Here is a 23,852-nt window from a genome sequence, read left to right as displayed (position 1 = left end):
TTTTCATCTTTCCTTTTTTAAAAAAATGTTTATTTACTTTTAAGAGAGGGAGACAGAGCATGAGTAGGGGAGGGGCAGACAGAGACGGAGACACCGCTTCCGAAGCAGGATCCAGGCTCTGAGCTGTCAGCACGGAGCCCAATGTGGGGCTCAAACCCACAAACCACGAGATCACCGCCTGAACTGAAGTCGGACGCTTAACCGACTGAGCCACCCACATGCTCCTTCTTCCTTCCTTTCATCAAAACATCCTGAAAATGTACTCTACACATGCTGTCTCCACTTTTCGTTTACATTTTTTTAAATGTTTATTCATTTTTGAGAGAGCATGAGCGGGGCAGGGGCACAGAGAGAGGGAGACACAGAATCGGAAGCAGGCTCCAGGCTCTGAGCTGTCAGCACAGAGCCCGACATGAGGCTCAAACTCATGGACCATGAGATCATGACCCGAGCCGAAGTCAGATGCTTAACCGACTGGGCCACCCAGGCACCCCTCCACTTTACCTTTCATTCATTTTTCTACACACCAACTTTGGATGCCTCCTGCAAAATTCTACTGAAACCACTCTTGTAAAGTACACAAGTGACCACCATACTGACAAACCTACGTTTTCTAGACTTTCTACAGGACCTCTCTGCGGCATACGACTTTTTGATTCGCACGATCAAAAAGATACCGCACGTTTCTTGGTTTGCTTGTTTCTCCGTGACCTCCAAATTTCTTTGAAGCCTTGCTCCCCTCCACCTCTTAAAGGTTCATCTTTCTCAGCATTTTGTGTCCAGTTCTTCCTGTTCCTTTGCTACCTAACTCTGAAATATTTCAACCCCTACTAATTTGTTCAGAGAGCATGTGCACGCTACCGCCTCTTAAATTTGCTTATCACACATTTCTATTTTGAATTTTTGCTCAGTATGTGCACATCTGAATCTTTAAATCTTTCCCTCTGTCTGCCTCACCACCTATATTTCCGGTTTCACTGAGGGGCACAACCCTCTGATTCATCAAAGATAGAAACTGGGGGATCCTTTATTCTTGCTTCTTTCTATCTTTTTGGTACCTCACATCTTCAACTACCTTTTCCTTATTGCTTTTCCCTCTATAAACATTTTAAGAATTTATCACTTCCCTCTTTTTAGAATTGTAAGCGGAGCCTAGGCCTTAGGTTGTAAAAAGCCCATGGAGAAAAAAAGATGGAGGGCAAGTGTCATTGGGTGAGTCAGTGAATGAGTGGGGAATTTTTTATGAGATCATCAGGAAAGGCTCCCACAAGGTGGTGTCATTTGAGTGCGAGCTTGAAGGAAATAATGTGCTAGTACTGCAGGAAGAATTTCATGCCAAGGGCGTGGGAAGTATAAGAAATAGCAAGGAGGCCTGTGTAGCTGGAGAGGAGGAAAGGACATCAGTATATGAGGTCAGAGAAATACTGGGTGCAGGCAGGTAAATGAGGCAAGACTAAGGACTACGGTGGCTTTTCATCTACGTGAGACAGAAATCTACTGGGGAAGTTTTGAATAGAAAAATAAAATATTATTTCTTGATTTGCAAATGATCACTTGTGCTGTTGTGCTGACAACTGAGTGGGGCAGGAAGAGAGGCAGTAACAGAATCAGGAAACAGAGGCAGCTGGGTGGCTCAGGTGGTTGAGCAACCGACTACTGCTCAGGTCATGATCTCATAGTTTGTGAGTTTGAGTCCCACCTTGGGCCCTCTGTTGTCAGCATAGAGACTGCACTGGATCCTCTGTCCTCTTTTCTCTCTGCCCCTCCCCAGCCCATGCACATGTGCTCGCTCTCACTCTCTCTCTCAAAAATAAATAAACACTTAAAAAACAAACAAATGACAGAATCAGGAAATAGAACTGAAGGTGGAGGAAAAGCAGATGATAAGGTTGGGCTGATCTGAAATCAGGGGTTTTGTCTTGCTCCCTAGTGTGACCGTCCCAATGCTCAGAATCCATCAGGATCCATCTGAATCCATATTTCTCAGCATATGCTGACTCTCAGTTTAAACTCTCACAAAACCAAACGACCAGCTAATCCTCCTTTAACAAACACCATCTTTGACTTTGATACCTTAGAGTATGCTGCACTCTTTCGATGAGATTCCAGAAAATAAATTTTACAGAATAAAATTGTACCTCTTTCAAAACATATCCTTGAACCCTCCTCAGCAAATTAGCTCAATTGTTCCCTATGATACCATAATAACCTTCATATTTATATGATTTCACAGCAACATGGTGGTGTAATTCTTGGGACAATTATGTTCACGTTATTTTTTCTAATCCAGTTCTTTTTTTTTAATTTCTAACATTTATTCATTTTTGAGAGTGAGAGAGACAGAGCATGAGTGGGGGAGGGGCAGAGGGAGTGGGAGGCACAGAATCTGAAGCAGCCTCCAGGCTCTGAGCTATCAGCACAGAGCCTGATGTAGGGCGCAAACTCACGGACTGCGAGATCATACCCTGAGCTGAAGTTGGACGCTCAACTGACTGAGCCACACAGGCACCCAATCTTTAGTTGTGACCTATTTAGTGGAAGCTCATTATTTTATATAAAACTAAAACAAGTTGATATTTAGTAAATATTTGAGTGAGGGAAGATACAGGGAAGAAGAGAAGTGAGGGAGAAAGAAGAAAGGAAGGAGAAAAGGAAGGAAGGATTTTTGTCCACCCCACTGGTCACTCAAAGGATTAACATGGAGAAACTCTTCAGTAATCATCTCCATTAAGACAAGGGCCTACGCTCTTCTAATTCATGTCCAGATGCCCCTGGAGGCTTCTCCAAATTTGGAGCTGGGACACTCACCAATGTGCTTTAGACATACAGTGCCCCTCCTCATAATTATGACCTGATCTCAGAGTCCTTAAAAAGTTATCTTGTCAACATTTCTGAGGTTTAGGTCCCACCTGCAAATGAATCTTCAGTGCTGATTTGTCTTCATTCAGCTCAGTACATGTCTATTGAATGACTGGGCTCTCACGTTCCCTGTAACCTCAACACCATTTCACATCTTACTTGGACACTCACTTAGTCTTATCTGTTAAGCCTTTCCAGGTCTGGACCTGTGTTACTGGCCATTAGAACTAGTTGTGGGGGCCACGGCTAAAAAGATCCATGTTGTTATTTTCATCCATTTTACCACTGTAATAGAATTGGTGCTAGTCAATTTACCCAGATTGGTTCTTTGAAAAGGCGTAGCCAAATGTACTAGGTTAGCCTTGTTTTGTTGGAGGCATTTTTGCCTACAATTTGAAATTTAGATGTACATGCAACAGACAGGGTGCATATATATACACACAAGAATATATATTATATTCTTTTACATCCTTCTTTAGACACAAGATATCTTAGCTTAAGAAAGAAAGAAAGAAAGAAAGAAAGAAAGAAAGAAAGAAAGAAAGAAAAAGGTTGCTAATGTTCTCTCCCAGCCTGAATAACTCAGAGTTACATAAGTGTTTATGAATAATGAATATCTAATTGAGGTGCCTAAAGTATGAATAACTACTATTCCACACTGCAGTGAGATGTAGAATTCTCATTTGACAACAGGATTTTTATTTCCTCATTTCTGCCTTCTGCCGTTCCCACTGTTGAGTGCGAAACTAGCACAGATAACACTTGAGAGCATCTGAAGGGATGAATCGCACTTTTTGCCTGTACCAGCTAAGCCATGCAAACAAAGAACAAAAAAATGGCAGGGGGAGATCCCCATGAGTTGAGAACAAAGTGAACCTTAAATCTTGACTAATCCAATACACAGAAATGGAATCACAGGGTTTTAGATTTTAGTCTCGGCGAGAAATCTATTTGAATTTAAATTGTTGGTGTTCCAGAAGCTGATTAACATGTCTCAGGCTTTTGACAAGACATCCTCCCTTGGTATCTCTTCTTGGTCAATCCTTGCCGTGCCATTGTTGAACTGCTAAGGAGAACTGATGCTTGCCAAATGTAGGTCATATCAGTAGGAAGAAACGTTTCAAAGATCTTACAGAAAAATGAAGGTGGATTTGCACCGAAAGGCCAATATTTATTCTGTCGGTTATACTCACTGACTGGTACGCCTTGTCTGCTTGGAGAACTCCTCTCCAGCATTGCAGAAAGCACAGAAGGGACTGGTTGGCATCTCTGGGCCTGGCTACCCATACTTCTCCTAATGCTGAACCGTAGAAAGTTGGATTATGGCCTAAGGGAACCAAAGCCTGCCTCCAGATCCCTGTAGAGAAATTCCTGACTGACCTAATCATGCAGGTAAAGCAGTACCTTTGCTAAAATTGCACTATTTCGACATATCCAAGAAGCATTACTAAAACCGAGCCATCTAAGTGTTCCCCCCCACCAGACCGAAGGTCACTGAATGTCGAGGTTAAGCTGCTTGTAGGTTGCACAGCCTCTCTGATGCCCAGTGAACGCTAGTCCTTTGGCCAGGAACCAATAAACACCGTTTGTTGTTCAAAACACCACCGTGTGGTTCAAATTTCTCTTTTAACTGTGAAAAATCAAACACAACAGTTTGAATTGAAAACAGAAGGCATTTCTTGCTCTTCTGGCATTTTCCTTAGAAAATTATTTTCCATCATAAATGATTAAGTCTTGAGTAACATGTAGAGAAGATAGAAGTGATAACTTGGAAATAATCGGTCAAATAGTTTTTGTTTTACTTATTCTGCTGTGAGAAGATTGGCGGCGGGGTGGAGGGGGGGGGACAAGGAAATTGAATCAATTCCCTCTGTAGTCTCTACAGATTGCCAGGAAGTACCGTCCTTCTAACTAAACAGTAACAGAATGAAAGGCACAATCTAACAATGCTGAATCCTTCACTGGAAGGAATGGAGGGAACGATTCAGTGATGGATAAGGATCATAAAGTGGGATATTGTTATTATTAATGCCAGATTATTCTCATCCAATTTCAAAGATCCAGTTTATGGCATATCTAGCAGATCTCAGATCTCTGGCATTTTCTATTTTGTGGTTGTGTTTTATTTCTGTTATTCATTTCCTTTCACTTTGTACTGACTTACTGCTTTTTCTTCATGTGTGTTGTGAATATTGAGAGTGTTAGTGACTTAAAAAAATATTGCTTCTGTCAGTTCCTAGCATATTGGTGCCGCACATCAGTAGTTTTCTTTCATTTCAATTCTTTCCTGCTGTTCTCACATATATAATATTTCAAGTGCAATTACATCTTTTTTGCCTACCACCTCGTATTATACAAATTCAGAAACAACACTGAAGGAGCCCAGGGTTTGGCTACCCTTTCAGTGTTAAAAAAATGTGTCTTTTAAAATATGTTAATGCAAATATTTAAAAGAACATCTTATTTCTCTTTGATTATTTAAAGCAAAGATTACAAGCATGCAAAGACATCGCAAAGTCGGTATGTACTTCTCAGAGATAAAATAGAGAACTGTGTCTGTGTGTGTTCTAAGATACCAGTGGGCAAACTTCAGCTGTGCCCTGTAACCAACTCAGATATTATTCCAACTCTTCCTAAAGAAAAACTCACAGAGGCAGGGAAGATGTGTGGAGAATAGAACAGTGAGTGACTGGAAGTCAGAAGAGATTGTTTCGAATCCTTAGGTCTGCTTTTTGTTAGCGGTGGTCCTGGGCAGAAGTCTAACCTTCCTTGCGCCGAAGTTTTCTTACCCATAAAACTGAGTTTACTCTAATTTCTTTCCCAGGGTGTTCGTAGGGATCAGATGAGATGATGTGCACCTGCCCCTGCCGGCATATCTTTCAATGTCTGTGAGTATCCACTCTGTGCGAAGCACCAGGCTAGATGTTGGGGATATACAGAGGCACGAGACACGGGGCTCGCGTTCCACCCATACCCAGCCTCCAGCCGTCAGACAACTACGTCTACGACACAATACCGTATGCTATGTTCTGAGATAGAAAAAAAAAATACACCTTGAGAAATGGAGAGAGAGAGAGATAGCCCGTCCAGCCATCAGTGATAACGTGTTGGAAAGGGGATACCTGAACTCACTCCTGAAGGACCAGCAACGTAAACATGTTGAAGCCGTGTACGTAGAACAATTTCCATAATGAAAATCTGGAGGCCAATGGGAAGTGCTTATCATTCAATACCCTTTGAACTTAGGTGGGAAAGACCGGGGCGTGGGCAGGCAAGGGTGACAGCCTCTGGTTTTCTGGGCCTCCCTGGGACTCCTTTGGTGTGAATCGGCAGCCCTTCCATGATAAGGAAACGATCATCACTTTTGCCGTGTCTAAATCCTCCTCTGGTTGGTACTATTTCAAAGCTCAGGTTAATCATCTTCCTTCAGGGAATTCTACTCGGCCCTTTGGGAGTGCCCGGTCTCATCAACATGTAAGAAGAGGAAGCTCTCGAAATCACTCCTGGATGTCGAACATCACAGAAGCATTCCAACCACAGAAGCACGTGGTGTCAGCTTGCACTCTCTTTAGAACACTCAGGGAGGAAGAGAAGGGAAGCGAACGAGAGTTTTCATCACCTTCACGGTGGAGCCTGTAAGGCTTAGCCGGCCTTCTAGGTATCATGTGAGGGCAAAACAAACAAAAAACTCATTTTAATAATCCATTAAGATACATACGTGCCGTAGGACTAGGGAAATTCATAGGACATGCGTAATTATACATTATTTGTACATAGGCTCAGACAGAGACCTTCTAACGTGAAATCATTCACCCTGGTGCCAGAACAGTCTTCCGACTGCAGATGTCTGGTGACAGGGAGGCAACAGATTCAACGCAGACAAGAACCCGCCTCCAACTGAAATGAATAGCACTGCCCACCGATTTTAGAGTGGAAAACAGATCCAAAGGAACAACATTCTAGGAGCCACGAAGCAAGGAACCAAAGGAAAACAAAAACATACGTGAATCCCTGGCCTCGCCAAGAAAACAAAAACAGCTACGAAAAAGCAAAATAAAAGTGACCTTTGGGTGAAAACCCGAGGAGTCAAGCTCTCTACATTTTGAGTTTACGTTTTAATGTGAGGGAGGCGAGAACAATAAAAGCAGACTGTCTTAAATGTCACGGTTTACTGTCAGCGGTATTCATGTCAAACATATATCTTGGTTTTAAAGCAAGGAAGAGTAAACAATGTTGATTGCTCATTTGCAGGATACAGGAAAGGCAGTATGCTAACAAAGGCCGCACTGCTTTGAATTGTTATTAGTGGCAATATTTTTGGAATTAGTTTTGGAAGGCCTGAGTATAAAAGAGAGGAGGTTCTAAATTTTTTTTTTTTTAGTCTTCTCAAAGAAAAATGTGTGAAAAAGTCATTAATTTGCTAAAGGTGTTAAAGACAAGGTTCTAATTCATTCTAATAAGTATGACCTGACCAGGTTGCTAAGAGAGCCATTACTAAATTAAATCCTCCCAGTAGCCTTGGAAATAATTTGGCCTGGTTTTTTTTTTTTTTTGTTCTTTGTTTTGTTTTTTCCCCTCTTATTGAGTGAAATAATGGGTAGGAGGCAAACAAGCAAAAAGCATAGAACTTTCTCTTTTTGCACAAGAGTACAGTAGTCTCCCCAGCCCATGGGGGGGGGCGCTTTTAGTCACCCACAGTCAACTGTGGTCCAGAAGCAGATGCCCTCTTTTTGACATATCATCAGAAGGCCATTACCAGCCTAACATGACGTTCCCATGCCTACGACATTGACCTCACTGCACCCCATCACACGGGCATGTTCTCATCTCCCATCATCACAAGAAGCTATTGGGGAGAGAGACAGACCACATTCACATGAATTTTATTGTAGTATATTGTTACAATCATTCTATTTTATCATTAGTTATTGTTGTTAATCTCTAACTGTGCCTAGTTGATAAATTAAACTTTATCGCAGGTATGCACGTATGGAGAAAAAATGTAGTCTGTATAGAGTTCAGTACTTAATCTGTTTTCCGGCATCCACTGGGGTTCTTGGAACATATTCCCCCCAGATAAAGGTGGGGGGGGGGGCTACTGTAGATACTGAAGGATGATGGAGAGCCACTTATCTGTTATAGAGGAGATGTGATTATGGGATTCGAAGTGTATTTTTCACATGTGCGGTGTTTTGTGTCCTACCCTTGTTGAATGAATGGACCCTGGGTAGCACCCCTCACTGGGCAGTGCCCTTCATGTGGACTGTGGACCCGCCCTGCTCATTCCTGGCCTTTGCTCTCTCTCTCCGTTTACACCCTGCAACTGACACACAGGATATAGTCCTCATGAGCCATATACAGGCAGGTACCAAATAGCAAGGGTTTCGATGTTGAGCGCAAAGTGAAATTACAAAGCATACGTTCCAAAAACATAGTATAAGTACCTGAATTGATTATTCACTATTTCCCACTCTTTTAGACAATCGGCTATTAATATCGTGATAAAGGAGAGTGTTAGAGAATGAATATCCCAAAGCCGTTTCAAAGATGATAGCTGTGGTTACTGTAATAGCACTATGTATCCCACCTCATGATTTTCTCAGGGGCCCATTTTTGAGATATTTGCTACAAACATTTCTTGCAAAATAGCAGCTTTCTAAAAATAATTAAATAAAAAAAAAATCTTCATTTCAAATGCTCCAAATCTAAAAGCTCCCTTTCTCCAATTAATTCTAGAAAACTCACCATCCATGATGTTATCATCAAAGAGCCCTTAAAAGTAGTGTTTTTAGGGGCGCCTGGGTGGCTCAGTGGGTTAAGCATCTGACTCTTGGTTTGGGCTCAGGTCATGACCTCGCAGTTCGTGATTTTGAGCCCCACGTGGGGCTTTGCACTGACAATGTGGAGCCTGCTTGGGATTCTCTCTCTCCCCTCCCTCTCTCTCCCGCTACACCAGGCACGCTCTCTCTGTCTCAAAATAAATAAATACACTTTTAAAAAAATTAGCATTTTTACAAAGACAGTAGTAAACCCATGGGACACATCTGTACTTCTAAGTATATTAAACAAACCCTGTTCAAAACCCATGATGTTTGGGGCGCCTGGGTGGCTCAGTCGGTTAAGCGGCCAACTTCGGCTCAGGTCACGATCTCGCGGTCCGTGAGTTCGAGCCCCGCGTCGGGCTCTGTGCTGACAGCTCGGAGCCTGGAGCCTGCTTCAGATTCTATGTCTCCCTCTCTCTGACCCTCCCCCATTCATGCTCTGTCTCTCTCGGTCTCAAAAATAAATAAACGTTAAAAAAAAATTAAAAAAAAAATAAATAAAACCCATGATGTTTACAGTGTTTGGTTCAATTTTATAAAAGCATCTCCCACGGTGAAAGTGCACTCTCCTGGACCTAAAGATGCTGCATGATGGAGAGGGTGTCTGATCTTCCCAGAGAGGACCACAGAACATAGTGTTTGCCCAGTAGATTTTATTGGGGAGATGTGTGTATGTGTGGGTGTTCATAGCACATATTAATATCACACACCTTGGCAAACCATTCTATGGGAAGTGCTACAAAACCTAGCATAGATTTCTACGGGGAACACAAAGAAGGTATTATAATTCCAACGCTATAAAATTTGATGTCACAGCAGACACAAAGTAATATTATTTGCAAATTAAAAAGGCATGTCTAAGCAAATTTATGAGTTAGTCCCTGGTGACTATGCTTTCAACATTCTATCATTTTTAACAAGTGTCAATGATACAAATGCATCATGTAATGCACACTGAATTTTTTAAAGCTCCCACTAAAGCCAATATTTTGATTTACATTTGAGAATTCAAGTAAAAAGAATAAATTAAAACTTACAATGTTAGTTAGATGTCAACTCTCACGCAATTGGAAAAGTGAATACAAAACCTACTGCTGACTTTAGACAAAATCATTTTAAATATATTTAAATTTTTTTTAATGTTTATTTATTGTTTTCAGAGACAGAGACAGAGACAGAGCATGAGCAGGGGAGGGGCAGAGAGAGAGGGAGACACAGAATGTGAAGCAGGCTCCAGGCTCTGAGCCCTCAGCACGGAGGGCTCGAACCCACGCACCATGAGATCACGACCTGAGCCGAAGTTGGATGCTTAACCGACTGAGCCACCCAGGCTCCCCTGAAATATATTTTTAAAAAATAGTCAGAATTTGGAGAGCTGAGGGGAAAAATATTTTTATTCTTCCTAATGTCCAGAACAATTAGTGTTGGCTTCACTGAGGATCATAAATTTACTACATAAGTATTATATTGGACTCTATCAGATCTAATTCAAATGACATGATGACAATCAGAACAAAATAACACTCAGCAGTCATTGGCATAAACCCTTTCATTTGAAATGAAAGGAGTTTAAGGAGAAAAGAGTCAGGGCACATTTAAGGTAACATAGGTAGCAGTCTGATTATGCAAAGCTTATTTAAATTATTTAAAATGTTATTTTATTAATTTATGAATTATTATGATTTTTGTCTTATATGATGATAGGGGAAATACACACACACACACACACACACACACACACACACACACACACACACGGGTAAATATGCAACCTCTAGTGATCACTTTTTAGGGAGGTGTTGCTTTGGTAATGATAAGACTAAATTACTCACTTGCCCTGAAATATTAATATCTGTTAAGTGTTGCTTTGGGGACTTGAGGGTAACTGGCGGGAAAGAGGCTAATATTTAATTGCAACACAGCCTGTGTACATTATTTCACTGAATCTTCACAATGGCTCTGCTAAATTGTACGGTCGATTCCATTTTAAAATATAAAGAGGGGGCCCGTACCTGCAAGACTGCCCGGGCATAATTATTAAAAGAACTCTAGCACTGTCAAAGTTCCTGGTTTGGATGAGAGATTATATAGTAAACACAGAAATCAGGAAACGAGATGCAGAGAGATTAATAACTGACTAATATGTTCATCCTTGGTTGATTCTGTATTGGAATCGAGTTATGCATGAATATAAGTCATTCTCTTCTCATTGCTCAGCACTGCATCAGAGCCGGCAAAGTCAGCAGGTGTTTTCAGGAGAGTAATTCAAAGATGAAGAAGCATGGCCAGCCCAAATAGGAATGTCAAATATTCTAAAATGCTACATTAGAAAACCACCCCTCTGGATTTCTCTGCTCCCAAGGATCTGCTCTTAAAGGCAAATTCTCTTAGAAGAAGTAATACTTCAACTGATGAATTCATACTAAAGTAATAACGAATGCTCGTTGAGAGGGAAACAGAGCAGGTGAAGAGAAACAGGAAGTGATAGGGGCCGGAGAAGGGGAAGAGGGAACATAGCGGAATGGAATCTGTCAACATGGATGGAAGTTCAACAGTTGGGAACTCCAGTCTATTTCATAACGTAAGTCTTGATGTTATAGTCCAAGGGAAGAACTTCCTAGTAAGGTTAAGAATGGGGGCGCCTGCGGGCTCAGTCGGTTGAGCATCCTACTCTTGGTTTCAGCTCAGGTCTTGATTCCAGGGTCGTAGGATTGAGCCTCCACGCTTATTAGCAGAGAGCCTACTTATGATTTTTTCTCTCATTCCCCTGCCCCTTTCCCCCACTCACACACACTCTCTCTCTCTCCAAAAAACAAAAAGAAAAGAAAAAAAAAAAAATACTACTGGATCTGGCAAACACTGGCTGCCAGTAGGGGGCAATATGGAGCAGGAATGGGTCAGGGACTGGAGAGAGCCGAAGGGCCCCAGTGGGAGGAGTTACCAGCAGGAAGAGGGACAATGTCTTCAGGGAAGCATTGCGACTGCTTTCCCAACTCGTAGGGTATAGGCTACAGTTTAATCAGGTCACGGTGTAACTGGTTGTGACAGATGCTTTTACTATTTAAAGCAGAAAAGGGAAGAAAAGAAAGCAGAGGGAGGGGAAGTATTTTACAAATGTGACTAAGCGACAGGAGAATTGAGGGTGCAAGAGAGGGGAGCAAATTTGTTTTCCAGGAGAGGCCGGAAAGGCCTCTGAAGAGCAGAGTGAGGTAGGGTTATTTGCTGAGCCACTCAGGAGCCCGAAAGAAGCATTCCAACATGTTTAAGCTCGGAAGCGCCGGTGGAAAATAGTTCAGAATGATGCTAATCACTAAAGCTCCCTCTTGGCCAACAGGAGGCAGGAAAGGATAAAGGCAATGATTTGACCAAGCCAAGCTATCAAGGCACCGAGGCAATTATTTACTTCACTGGTGTCTTTCAAGGGAAGGTAAAAGCTGTAGTTCTTTTTAAGGTACACGCGTGGACATTCAGAGCTCTGTTCCGGCAGTCTTTCCAGATGTCTGTTATACACATATTCCTCCCAGAAGTGATTATCAATTATGTGGCTTACAAATGCAATCTGTTCTCCCTGCTGGAAGGAATAGAGGCAACATATCCTCAAAACACCACCACCAACCCCACACCTCTCTGCCCTTTGGGTTAATGGAGAAGATGACAGTTTCCTAAAATGGCAGGAATGACCCAGGAAGCAAGTGTGAAAAAGGTCTCAGAAGAGCAACAAGTATGGAAGGACCTTTAAGGAAAAGTAAACGGGAGGAGGTGAAAAGAAAGAAAAGAATTCAAGGTCCACATCACTCAAGAAACTCCCAGGCTCCATGACGGGGTTGCTCTGGTTGCAGAAGCACAGATCAAACGTGGCTTAAAACCTCCCGCTCTTCTTCGGTTCTGTCTTGGGGCCAACTCCAATGCAGTGCCAATATGGCTTCATCTGGCGAAACCGAGCATGGCAGTCTCTCATCTGCGGCCAGTGGAGGAAGAAGAGGGCCATGTGGCAGAATGGCTGTCCCCTGGGGACAGGAGAAAGAGGACGATCTCTACAAAAGGCGGGTGGACTGAAAAGTCCTAAGCCCGGCAGAAGAGATGATGGGCGTCTCTAACCTAACATTCTATCTAACAAGGTTGTTGTGAAGGTCAAGGGACATTTAGAACACTTTATAATCTGTAAAATACTAAATGTGTATTATAAATGTGAGGTAGTGTTTACTTTATATGAGACTGTCCAGATTTAATATCTCTGCTAACCTTTGGAAAGGTGAACCCACCTAACTGCTATTGACTTGGAATGACACAGATTGGGACACCGCCAGTGAATTAGGAGTAGGGAGATACGTCCAGAACACAGATCACAGCAGGTCAGTGTTTTCCTAAAACGAATGAAACCAAAGATCTTAAAGCAGTAGTGGGCTCCAAAAGACATGATAGAATTATGTGTGGATTTTCCACGTAAGCATTCGTTTCCCCTCGGTTTTGTCATAAACTGACCCCTGACATCAAAGTGGCAGCAAATGGATGTATTGTGAGGACGCAAAACGTAAACTCCGTTTTATAAATGTGTGCCAATCTGTTATCTGAACGTATATTCACATTATAATCCGATTTTCTATGGATTCCAAAACTCAATCTCTCCAAAATATATTTGAGGAATACATTTAAATAAATGATAAAACATGAAGCAATATGTTCAATTTTCTTTTTCTTTCTTTTTTTTTTTTTTTTTTTTAGAGAGAGAGGGAGGGGCAGAGGGACAGACAGAATCCCAGGCAGGCTCCACACTCAGCACAGAGCCTGAAGCAGGGCTCTACCCCAAGACCCTGAGGTCAGATCAGGTCCTGAGCCAAAATCGAAAGTCAGACCTTCAACCAGAAGCCACCCGGGCGCCCCTGAGGCAATGTTAATCAACATAATGCTGAATTTGTTCTTTTCTGTATTTTATAATTAGTGAGTTATATTATTTTATCCTTCCGTCAGTATATGATCTTCTTGCTTTCATGGGCTTATATGGTGTATGTGTCAGATGATTCTTGCCAATAGTGAAATAAAAAATATACCTTCAGCAAATATACAAATATATATATTTATAGATATATAAATACATATTTATATATGAATGTAAACAAAAAAAGACATACATAAATATAAATGTATAAATATAAAAATATATATATATAAACTCTCTGCTTCCTTTACCCATCTTTAAGACATGTAACATTTTGCTGCACTAACAAAAAATCTATTTTTAAAATCAACATGAACTATTAGCCATTTATACCTTAGTATGAATTTCAGTCAACATGGCTCTTCTCTCAAGAGCATTCACACATGAACTTTATAAGGGAATACAAAGTCTGTTTATTGTGAAAATAACCGCATGTAGATTTCTTTATTTTTCCTTTTTGCTTTTCTTTTTTTTTTTTTTTTCTTGTAGAGGAAATAATCCCCCTCTCTGATGCTTGCTACCTTGCTTCATACATTGGTCATCAACTAGGGTTAAGGCACATGGGTGTCTTATGTGTACATTCAGAGGCAGAGCAGCCCATGAGGAGTGGAGATATAATCAGTTGTGTGATGGTCCTAAACAGGTAGATAGTATGGGATGGAGCAGGGGAGGAAATTCTATGCAACCATACGCACTATGCCACTGATAAACAAAAGAGGTCTTTGGGACCCAAAAGGTAAGTAACTAAAACCCCAGAATAACAAATATTGATACAATGGGCCAGATGCAAGTGTAAATCTATAACTAAAGCACCGACGATGCTTTCTCCCAGCCAACGCCTACATCACGACTTCATCTCAATGCACAACAATGTAGCAACAGTCAGAGAGAAGTTGCTAGTCAAACAACTCAGGAAGGCATAAATTTTCTTTATAGTCCTTTGCTTTTCAAATAACTTTCTTTTTGGAAATACATTGTATCTATAAATCTATCTACATAAATACATAGGTAGACACACTGACATTCTATGAACTAGACAAACCTATTATAGAGAAAGCAAAAGCATTCTTCGAATCCCACCGTTCAGGTTAAAAAAATCAGGTCAGGGGCGCCTGGGTGGCTCAGTCGGTTAAGCGGCCGACTTCGGCTCAGGTCACGATCTCAAGGTCCGTGAGTTCGAGCCCCGCGTCGGGCTCTGTGCTGACAGCTCAGAGCCTGGAGCCTGTTTCAGATTCTGTGTCTCCCTCTCTCTGACCCTCCCCCGTTCATGCTCTGTGTCTCTCGGTCTCAAAAATAAATAAACGTTAAAAAAAATTAAAAAAAAAATCAGGTCAACATTTTAGAAGTTTAATCTCAGATACCTCACTCTCATATATGAGTGTATAAATAGATAAGTAGCTCTAAGTAATTCAAAGTAGCATCCTGTGCTATTTTAAGACAAATAAAAAAGGCTTCAATATAGCTACTTGAATGAGGACAAAAACACCGAAAGACTATTGATGTTTCTTGGTAGGAGACAGAGTCCTAAAAAAATCCAAGACGGAAAAAATTGGCAATTTTTAAAAATTTGCATTTAAAGCTACAGTATCTGGTGGCTTCCAGTTCTGAAAGGTTAGGGAGGAAAGGCAAACGTCTGTTTAGTTCCCAGAATTTGGTATTTTACATTCTTGTAAAATTTATACAAATTTATATTAATTCTATAAAATTTATACTTTGTTCCACAACCTTAGTTCCTAAACTGTTTAGTTATGGTCTATCTTTAAGTGGATTTACTGCTCAGCACTAGGCATTTGGCCATGGTTTTTTAATTATTTTTATTTCATGCATCTTATTGTTGGTTATATTGTATTATTTGCATTTCCAAAGAGGTTATATGCTTGAGATGACCTGACTTGCCCAGATTCTCTGGGTATAAAATCCATCAGTCCTATTCTCCCACAACCCTTTCTGAGGAAATATTTTGTGACTTTCTCTCATTCAAGTTGATCTCCCAATGTCAGGATACTTCCTTTAGGGAATATTGCATCCTCTTGACATCCAGGAATGTATGTGATATTTCTTTTCTCTTGTAGATTTTGCCCCAAATTTGCTAGCCTGCATCACAATTATTATTTGGGTATGGCCAGTTTCTTGATTCAGGATTTTATACATACATACATATATATATACTGTTATATTTATATATATATATATATATATATATATATATATATATATATATATATATTGTTTTATACATATATGTATATTGTTTTTCTTGTTTATCTTTTAGTGACTTATGGAAAAGGAATGAATTAAGTCTCATTGCTTGACATCTGTAAGCAAAATTTTTGATGAATTATAGTAACTTACCAACTCTCATGACCATCACCTGACAAAAATCATATTATAAAAGGAGCAGTTACATAAATGCAGAGAATAGACTGGTGGTTCCCAGGGGCGGGGGGCAGGGGCGGTGAATGAAAAGGATGAAGAAGGTCAAAAGGTATCAATTTCTAGTCATAAAATAAGTAAGTCAAGTTAACTATAGTTAGAAATACTGTGCGACATATTTCTAAGTTGCTAAGAGTAGATCTTAAGAGTCCTCATCATGGGGAAAAAAAGTATACATGGTGAGAGATGTTAACTAGACTTGTTGCAGTGATCAATTTACAATATATACATGTATAAAATCATTATACTGTACACCCGAAACTAATATGTTCGATGTTAATTACACCACAATTAAAAAATAAATAAAACCAACAATCTGGTCACTGCAAACAAAAGCAGCTAATTAATACTACTTTCCAAAACAGTATATATTTTAAAACTTGTATTCCTCCACTTTTGCTGGCATATCTCTGACTTTTACCAAGTCTCTTTACTAATCTAGGACTCTTCATACACCTGTGAAGTTCTGTATATATTATTCTACTTTTTTTCTTACCTATTTTATTCTCCATTTTGGTCTTTCTGAATCTCTCCGATATCTCTTTCTCTCTTTTCTGATGTCCCTCTTTTTCTTCCTTCCCTTTTTTTTACTTCTCCTTTTGGGTTTTCCCCTATTCTCTTTTTTTTTTTTTCACCTTTGCTTCTTTATGTTATTTTTTTCCTCCCTATTTCCTTCCCTCCCTCCCTTACCTTCTTCTTTCTATTTTTACTCACTTTGTTTTATTAAATTGAGTGTGAAATGAGTTTAGTATTTCCTGTTTTAGTGAATAAAAATTATGGCCCTTGTGGGATGATTCACATTTATCCAAGAAAAGTTTTTCTTTCCTTTTTAAGTTGTCATTGATTGTTATTCATATCAGTCTTCCTTTGAAGCAAGAGATTTTTAAGTTGCTGTTCTCAATCATCTTTTATTCTCCCTGGATTGCTGCCTACTTTGAAATTACCATTTACTAATTAATAGTATTACTTTAAAATCCCAAACTCAAATTTTAGTTGCAATTGTGTAACTATTTTTCATGTGGCTTTAATAACAAAATTAAATTCTGGGCACTGGGGGCAGAAAGTAGCAAGGGTAATTTTTTATCCTATATTTTCAACAGATACTATTTATATATTACTAAAAATAGAAATAAAAATAGTGAATATAGTATTCTTTGATTCATCGTATACATATTTGAAGTCAATTCATTTTATTTTATTATTTCTTAATGTTTATTAAAAAATATTTTTAATGTTTATTTATTTTTGAAGGAGAGAGAGACAGAGCATGGGCAGGGGAGGGGCAGAGAGAGAGGGAGACGCAGAATCTGAAATGGGCTCCAGGCTCCGAGCTATCAGCACACCGTCCGACGGCAGGGCTCCAACTCATGAGTCACGAGATCATGACCTGAGCCGAATTTGGACTCACTTAACTGACGGAGCCCTCAGGTACCCAGAAATCAATTGCCTTTAACTTTGGTCTAAATGATTTTCCAATGAACGAGAACTTCCTTAACTCATAATTTGTACATCATCTGGCATCACGTACAACTCTAAAAATTCTTCCTCCTTTATTTACCACCTCTTGCTTTCAGCCCGAATTTTCCTCTATCACTCCCTGGCAGTGACTACAAAAGAGGTGTATAGTAGCTATGAGTTAACAGAAGTGGACAGAATGAAAGAGGTATCTGCTAATAGCCATTGCGCAATAAAATAGACGTCGGAAATGCAGTTTTAAATATGACGCGTTCTTTCCCCGCGCACGTATTGAGGAAGGAGATGAAATGTGCCTTACCTCCTCGCTTGTTGATCTTGGCATAGCCGGGAGAATAGCTCCCAGATGTGGAGGACGAGCTGCTGAAAGCCCCATGGGGGAGTCCGGACACGAGTGGTTCATCGCATTTTTCTGAAAAGAAGAGAAAAGAACAGAGAGATTAAATATCTTTCGACGACGACGCGTGTGTTTTAGTCAAAATAGTGGTTGAATACAATACAAACATAAAAATCTGTGCAACCACATTTAGCAAGTGGTCAGAAGGTAGACAGCTCAACTGTGGTCATTTGAACACCCGAGTTTTAAGAGTTGGACCTATGACAAAATGCTTTATGCGGAAGGGCCCCAGGGCAGACCTGCCGTCTAGGAATCACGAGGAAAGGTGGTGATGCTGATTTAACAAGCTTTGGGAAGGCTGACAGCCTCTGGAAATCTTCAGGGATTTATTCATTATAGGGATAGAGGATTAGAAACATTGATTGCAAACACAGAGACTGAACGAGGGAAGGCCAGGAGACATCCTACCACAGCTGAAAGGCTGAGAAATAGGTGTCACCCTGAAAAGTAATGCCATCTGGAAAACTAACCAGTTCCCATCATTCTAGACCAGTCAACTGCTTTGGAACCAAGCGACCCCTCATTTCCTTTCTTCACTTGGCTTCAGTGGCCCTTAAGCTTTTGTTTTTCCTCCTTCCCCACTACTGCTTGCTTTCTGATTCCTTTCATGGATCGCTCTCATTTTCCTCATGCCTCAACGTTAAAGTGCCCAGGACTCAGTTCTTGGATCTCCTCTCATTCTGCACCTGCTCTCCAGGAGACTGCATCAGGGGCCGCGCGTTCTCATTCTGGAATACCCCAAATCCTACCCCCTCATATCACCTGGTCCAAGCAGCCATCAGTGATCACTGTTGTGAAGGACTGGACAGTCTTCCTGCCTCCTCCCTTGCTTTTCTATAGTCCTGCACCCAGCTGCCTGAGGGACATTTGCACACGTAAGTGGCCAAGTGGCTGCTAGGCTCACGACATCCCCTGGCTTCTGCTCTCAATCTCTCAGAATAACGTCTGAAGCCCCCAGTGGCCCACAGCAGCCACAAGACTGGCCACATCTCTCTCTGGCATTCTTGTCCATTGCTGTCTACCACCAGAGCCCCCTTCCTCTTATTGCAACATCAGGCCAGCTCCTGCTGTGGCCTTTGCAATTATTCTTCCAGCTACCATGAGGCTCTTCCCTCTGGTCTCTCTGCTCACAACGTCACCTTTCACTGCTGCAGACAGACTTCCGTAGTCTACCCAGCTAACGAGCATGATGCGACCATCACTCTCCTTACCTACTCCTTGCTTTCTGCTCCTTCATAGCTCTCAGAGCCACCACACATGTATGTTTTTACTCATTTAATTGCTTGGTTTCCTTTCTCTCCCACTAGACTGGAAGCTGTGTGGGAATCAAGTTTTTGATAGTTTGCCTAATGCTTACTCTCCAGTAATGTGAACCATACCTGGCTCCTGGTACACACTCTAAAAACATTTGTAGGATGAATGAGTGAGCGAACGAATGACAAGAAGAGCCACCTAAACCTGAGAACCACAGGGTCCCAAAACACACTGCTGACTTACAAGATGGCGCAACACCTCATCGTCAAGAGAGGTGGGTCTTAAATAGCCAACACATGTTTTTTACACATGCTCAGTTGTCTGTTGAATAAGACAGAGAGTTACGCTACATATTCTAGAATGCTTGCTACCTCAGATCTTTATAAATAGAAGAAAACTTCAGCAACAGAAGGAATGAACTCGTTTTCTTGAAAAGTCACTCAAGTGGAGGGAAGTCCCAGTGATGCTGGAGAAATGAGTGATGATTCATTATCTCACCACTCAAGTGTGTACAAATCCGAAGTTAAAAATGAACATCTCCACCCTCGTAAAATATAGTTAGATTTCTTATTTTCCTTTGTTATGCTGCAAGTGCCTCTGGGAAATATGGCATATGCATATGAATATATTCCCCCAGGAAGCTAAATGTAAAACAATGAAAAAATGAACATCAAATTTATTTATTTATATTTTTTATTATTTTTTATTATTTTATTTTATTTTATTATTTTATTTTATTTGAGAGAGACAGCGTGTGTGTATGCACATGCATGAGCGGGGGAGGGGCAGAGGGTGAGACAGTGTTAAACAGGCTCCACACTCAGCCACATGGGGGCTGGATCCCATGACTGACCCTGGGATTATGACCTGAACCAAAATCAAGAGTCGGGACACTCAACTGATTGAGCCACCCAGGCGCCCCATAAAATTTATTTAAGGTTTCAGTTCACAAAGTGAAAATCTACAGTGAAGGATTTTGTATTAAATAAAAAAAAATTTTGCTATTCAGTTTAGTTGCCAGGGAGCACAAATACAAAACCTTGATTTCGAATCTGCTGACTCTTTTGAGTCTAACTTTTTATGATCTTGGGACAAAAGTTTTGCATTTATCTGGAGTCATCATTACTCCGAAATTTTCCCTTCTATTAGGAATGTGCTAACGTTCATTCATGTCTGTCTCATTCATTCAAACATGCACCCAGCGCCTATGCTGGGCCAGGGGCAGCAAATGCAGTCGCAGATAATATTGACTAACATGCCTGTCACGGAATTTATGTTTTAGTGGAAACCAAAAACTAACTAAAACAAAAATGAAAAAACAGGTAAAAGCATAAAAGGTTATCGTATGAGATGGTGACGAATACTCTGGACACACTAAATATGGAAGAAGGGGCAGGTAGTTGGGGGGTAGGGTAGAGGTTGAGAGCGGCTGTTTTTCACTGCTTTGTCAAGGAAAGTCTCTTTGATTAGGTGACATCTGAGTAGTCATCTGAAGGAAATGAGGTGAACTCTTAGAAATCAATAAAACCACGCGGGGAGAAACGTTTTCCAGTCTAAACCTGCTCGATAGGGCAAGCTTATACCCGATAACGAGCGATGCATTTTCCAAAAGGGAACATCCAATGCATAGAGTTGCGTTGAAAGTAATTAAAATGAAGTAAATGAATAATTGATTAAATGATCCATTAGCTAGTTGCAATTTAGAATTTAAATATAGCATTTATAAAACCTGAACATAGTGTATCCTTATTACATTTAAATATTTTTCACTTCCACCACAAATCGATCATCTTCGTATCAAATTTTAAATTTTTCACTAATTAAAAAAAAAATCGTGGGGCGCCTCGGAGCCTGGAGCCTGCTTCGGATTCTGTGTCTTCCTCTCTCTCGCTCTCTGCCCCTCCCCCGCTCATACTCTTTCAAAAATAAATAAACATTAAATTTAAAAAAAAAAATGCTACATGTTCTGTATGTTCTCCTGGAAGGCTTTACTAACAAATACTAAGATCTCGATAAATGCCTCGTACTGTTCTGGCCACTTTAGGCTATAAAAAAATATAGCCCATTTCCCCATGAGTCCAATAATACATGGACCCACATAAAGTAACTAAACAGGAAACAAGAGCATAATATCACTTTGTAATTCAGTGCTGAACAAAATATAATCAAGTACTGAAAGAAACAAATTTAAAACGCAGGGCTGTTGTTTAGCGAATTGCTTGCTACTGCTTGCTCCATCATAAATACGTGACCTTGACTATGTCACTGACCTTCCTTTCTACAGATGACTCACTCATCATATGAGCACATTAGTTAAGTTTCTCTCAAACTCTAAAACTTTCAAGCACTTTCAAGTACAGGAGTCCACAAACTATGTCCTACAGGCCAAATGTGGCCCCTGGCTCGCTTTTGTAAATAAAGTTTTATTGGAACACACCCCAACACTCTTCTTTATGTATTATCTACAGCTGTTTTCAAATCCACAGCAGAATGTCACAAACAGAGACCATATAACCTCGCAAGCTAAAATATTTACTATCTGGTCTTTGACAGAAAAAAAGTTTCCCAACCTCTGGTCTAGCGTTAATAAATAGTCCAGATATCCACAAAGAAGAATGATTAACCATCATTTGTGGTATCAGGTAACATATAAATAATGACTATAACCTTAAGAATGAGGGAATATAGATAGGTAGAAAGAGGTTTAAGAAGATTCTAGAAAGAGGGAACAGCTCAAGCAAAATCATGGAGGCCACAACGGGCATCGAATTTCCCAGGATGGTTGCAGCAGCACTGCTGTGCATGTACATAGCGTATACGGATTATTATGATGAACTCTCCATTTTTATTTCCAACTGTAATAATCGTTATTACATATTACTTATTCCAAAGAGCTTGCTTGTTGTGTTAGAACATGTGTCTTAATATTCTGCAGACATTAAATATTAGTAAATCAGGCAAATCCCTGGAGAAAGTTAGAATTTTTATAGGGGAGGAGGAGGAGTGGGGGGCGGTGGTTGCTAACATTTGAAATAATTTAGTATTATATCTTCCCATATTGGGATGTCTTCCAAAACTACGGCCACACAGCTACGGCAAATATTTGGTCTCCAGTGTATTCCTCTTCCAGGGAATCTTGGATGAAAACTAAAGAAGCAGATGGGCCTTGGGTTTTATTTTCACACAGTTTCAGTCAATCAGGAAGTCAGACTAACTGGAGGAACTCTGTACTAATTCAAGCTGGAACAGAGGAGATTACCGGCAAATAAAGATCAAATGGCTGTTGCCCTTCACCTCGGAAAGCGTGGCTGAGAGGGACGGATCTGCATTGGCAAAGGGATATGGGCAGTAGTGTGCAAGGTCAAAGAACTTTAGAATGCATCTAACCGACATTAAAGATGGCATTCAAATGTATCTCTGATTGAAAGGAATATCAGAGAAAAAATAGACAGAAACAAAAATAAAAGTAATGTCGGGGAATTTTCACAACACAGTGTCTTTTTTTTTTTTTTTTTCCACAGTGTCTTTTAAAATTATAGCAATGAGGGGCACCTGGGTGGCTCAGTCGTGAAAGCATCTGACTTCGGCTCAGGTCATGATCTCACGGTCCGCGGGTTCGAGCCCCGCGTCGGGCTCTGTGCTGACAGTGGGGAGCCTGGAGCCAGCTTCGGATTCTCTGTCTCCCTCTCTCTCTGCCCCTCCCCTGCTCATGCTCTGTCTCCCTCTCTGTCTTGCAAAAACAAATAAAAATGTTAAAAAAATTTAAAAATAAAATAAAATTATAGCACTTAACATATACGTCTTATATCACACATTTGGAAACATGAGCCTGCTGCACAGAACACAAGAACAACAAAGGACTCCAGAACCAGGGTTCTCAGGACGGAAACTCTACCAACATCCCCATTCATACTTCACTGAAAACAAAAACACGAACAAACAAACAAACAAAAAAAACGACTGTGAAAGGCTCATTGTCAGAGGAATACATCCCTGGGTGGACTCTTAAAGTCTGATGCCTTCAACTTCTAACTTTAGAAGCTGGAGCTACATTACCTCCGCCTGCAGATGTGTGCCCTGCCTCAGGTTTTATGACCCCTCCTCTCCATGGTCAGGACAAATTTATGAGGCCAGCCTTCCATCTGGCCTCCTCTCTCTCCAATCAATGCGCTTCTGCCTTGCTCCTTCTGGCCAAAACTACCTCGAATCACAAGCTGAATCACTGGGATCTGTACTCTCTCCGGCAGCCCCGGGAGTATCTCGGGTCCTTCCAGAGATGTTCTGTCTCCCCGTCACATTCACGCCAGGGGCCTGCGTCCCGTCGCAGGGCTCCAAGTCGGCCTCCGGCTCCTCAATTCCCTTGTGCCCTGTCTGCCCACCCACAGGCCTGACTACTGCCAATGATCTTATTCCCCGGCCTGAGTACGCAACTACCCGTGAAGCCACTTCGTGGGCACTGTGTCCGACCTACCGCTTGCTGTGCCGTCCCCGATCCCATTTGCCCGACCTGCTAGACAACAGGCTATTGGCTGCCGTGCTTCAAAGGCATCGGGGGAGACCCCATAAACAACTAAAACATGCTCTCTTGTCTGGCCTCGTGGAGAGTTGCAGCATTTGAATGAGTAGGAGACTGAAGTCTCCACTCAGGCACTTCTTGGCTCATCACCGAGGTCAGTCT

The 23,852-nt window shown here is 41.0% G+C and overlaps 1 protein-coding gene across 1 annotated transcript in view; it reads right to left on the bottom strand.

Annotated features, from left to right (window-relative positions):
* The window catches only part of LOC109268887 (contactin associated protein 2), a 1,595,009-nt gene that overhangs the window by 991,440 nt on the left and 579,717 nt on the right, over positions 1–23,852 (bottom strand). The window contains exon 2 of the mRNA XM_053897072.1: positions 17,825–17,935. Within this exon, the coding sequence (XP_053753047.1) occupies positions 17,825–17,935 (111 nt within the window). The remainder of the gene's footprint in view (positions 1–17,824; positions 17,936–23,852) is intronic.

The sequence above is a fragment of the Panthera pardus genome, unplaced genomic scaffold (genome assembly GCF_024362965.1).
Source record: "Panthera pardus isolate Hobbes unplaced genomic scaffold, ASM2436296v1 HiC_scaffold_8, whole genome shotgun sequence".
Taxonomy (NCBI): domain Eukaryota; kingdom Metazoa; phylum Chordata; class Mammalia; order Carnivora; family Felidae; genus Panthera; species Panthera pardus.
The sequence above is the reverse complement of the archived record's forward strand: the minus strand, read 5'-3'. Positions and strand labels throughout refer to the sequence as shown.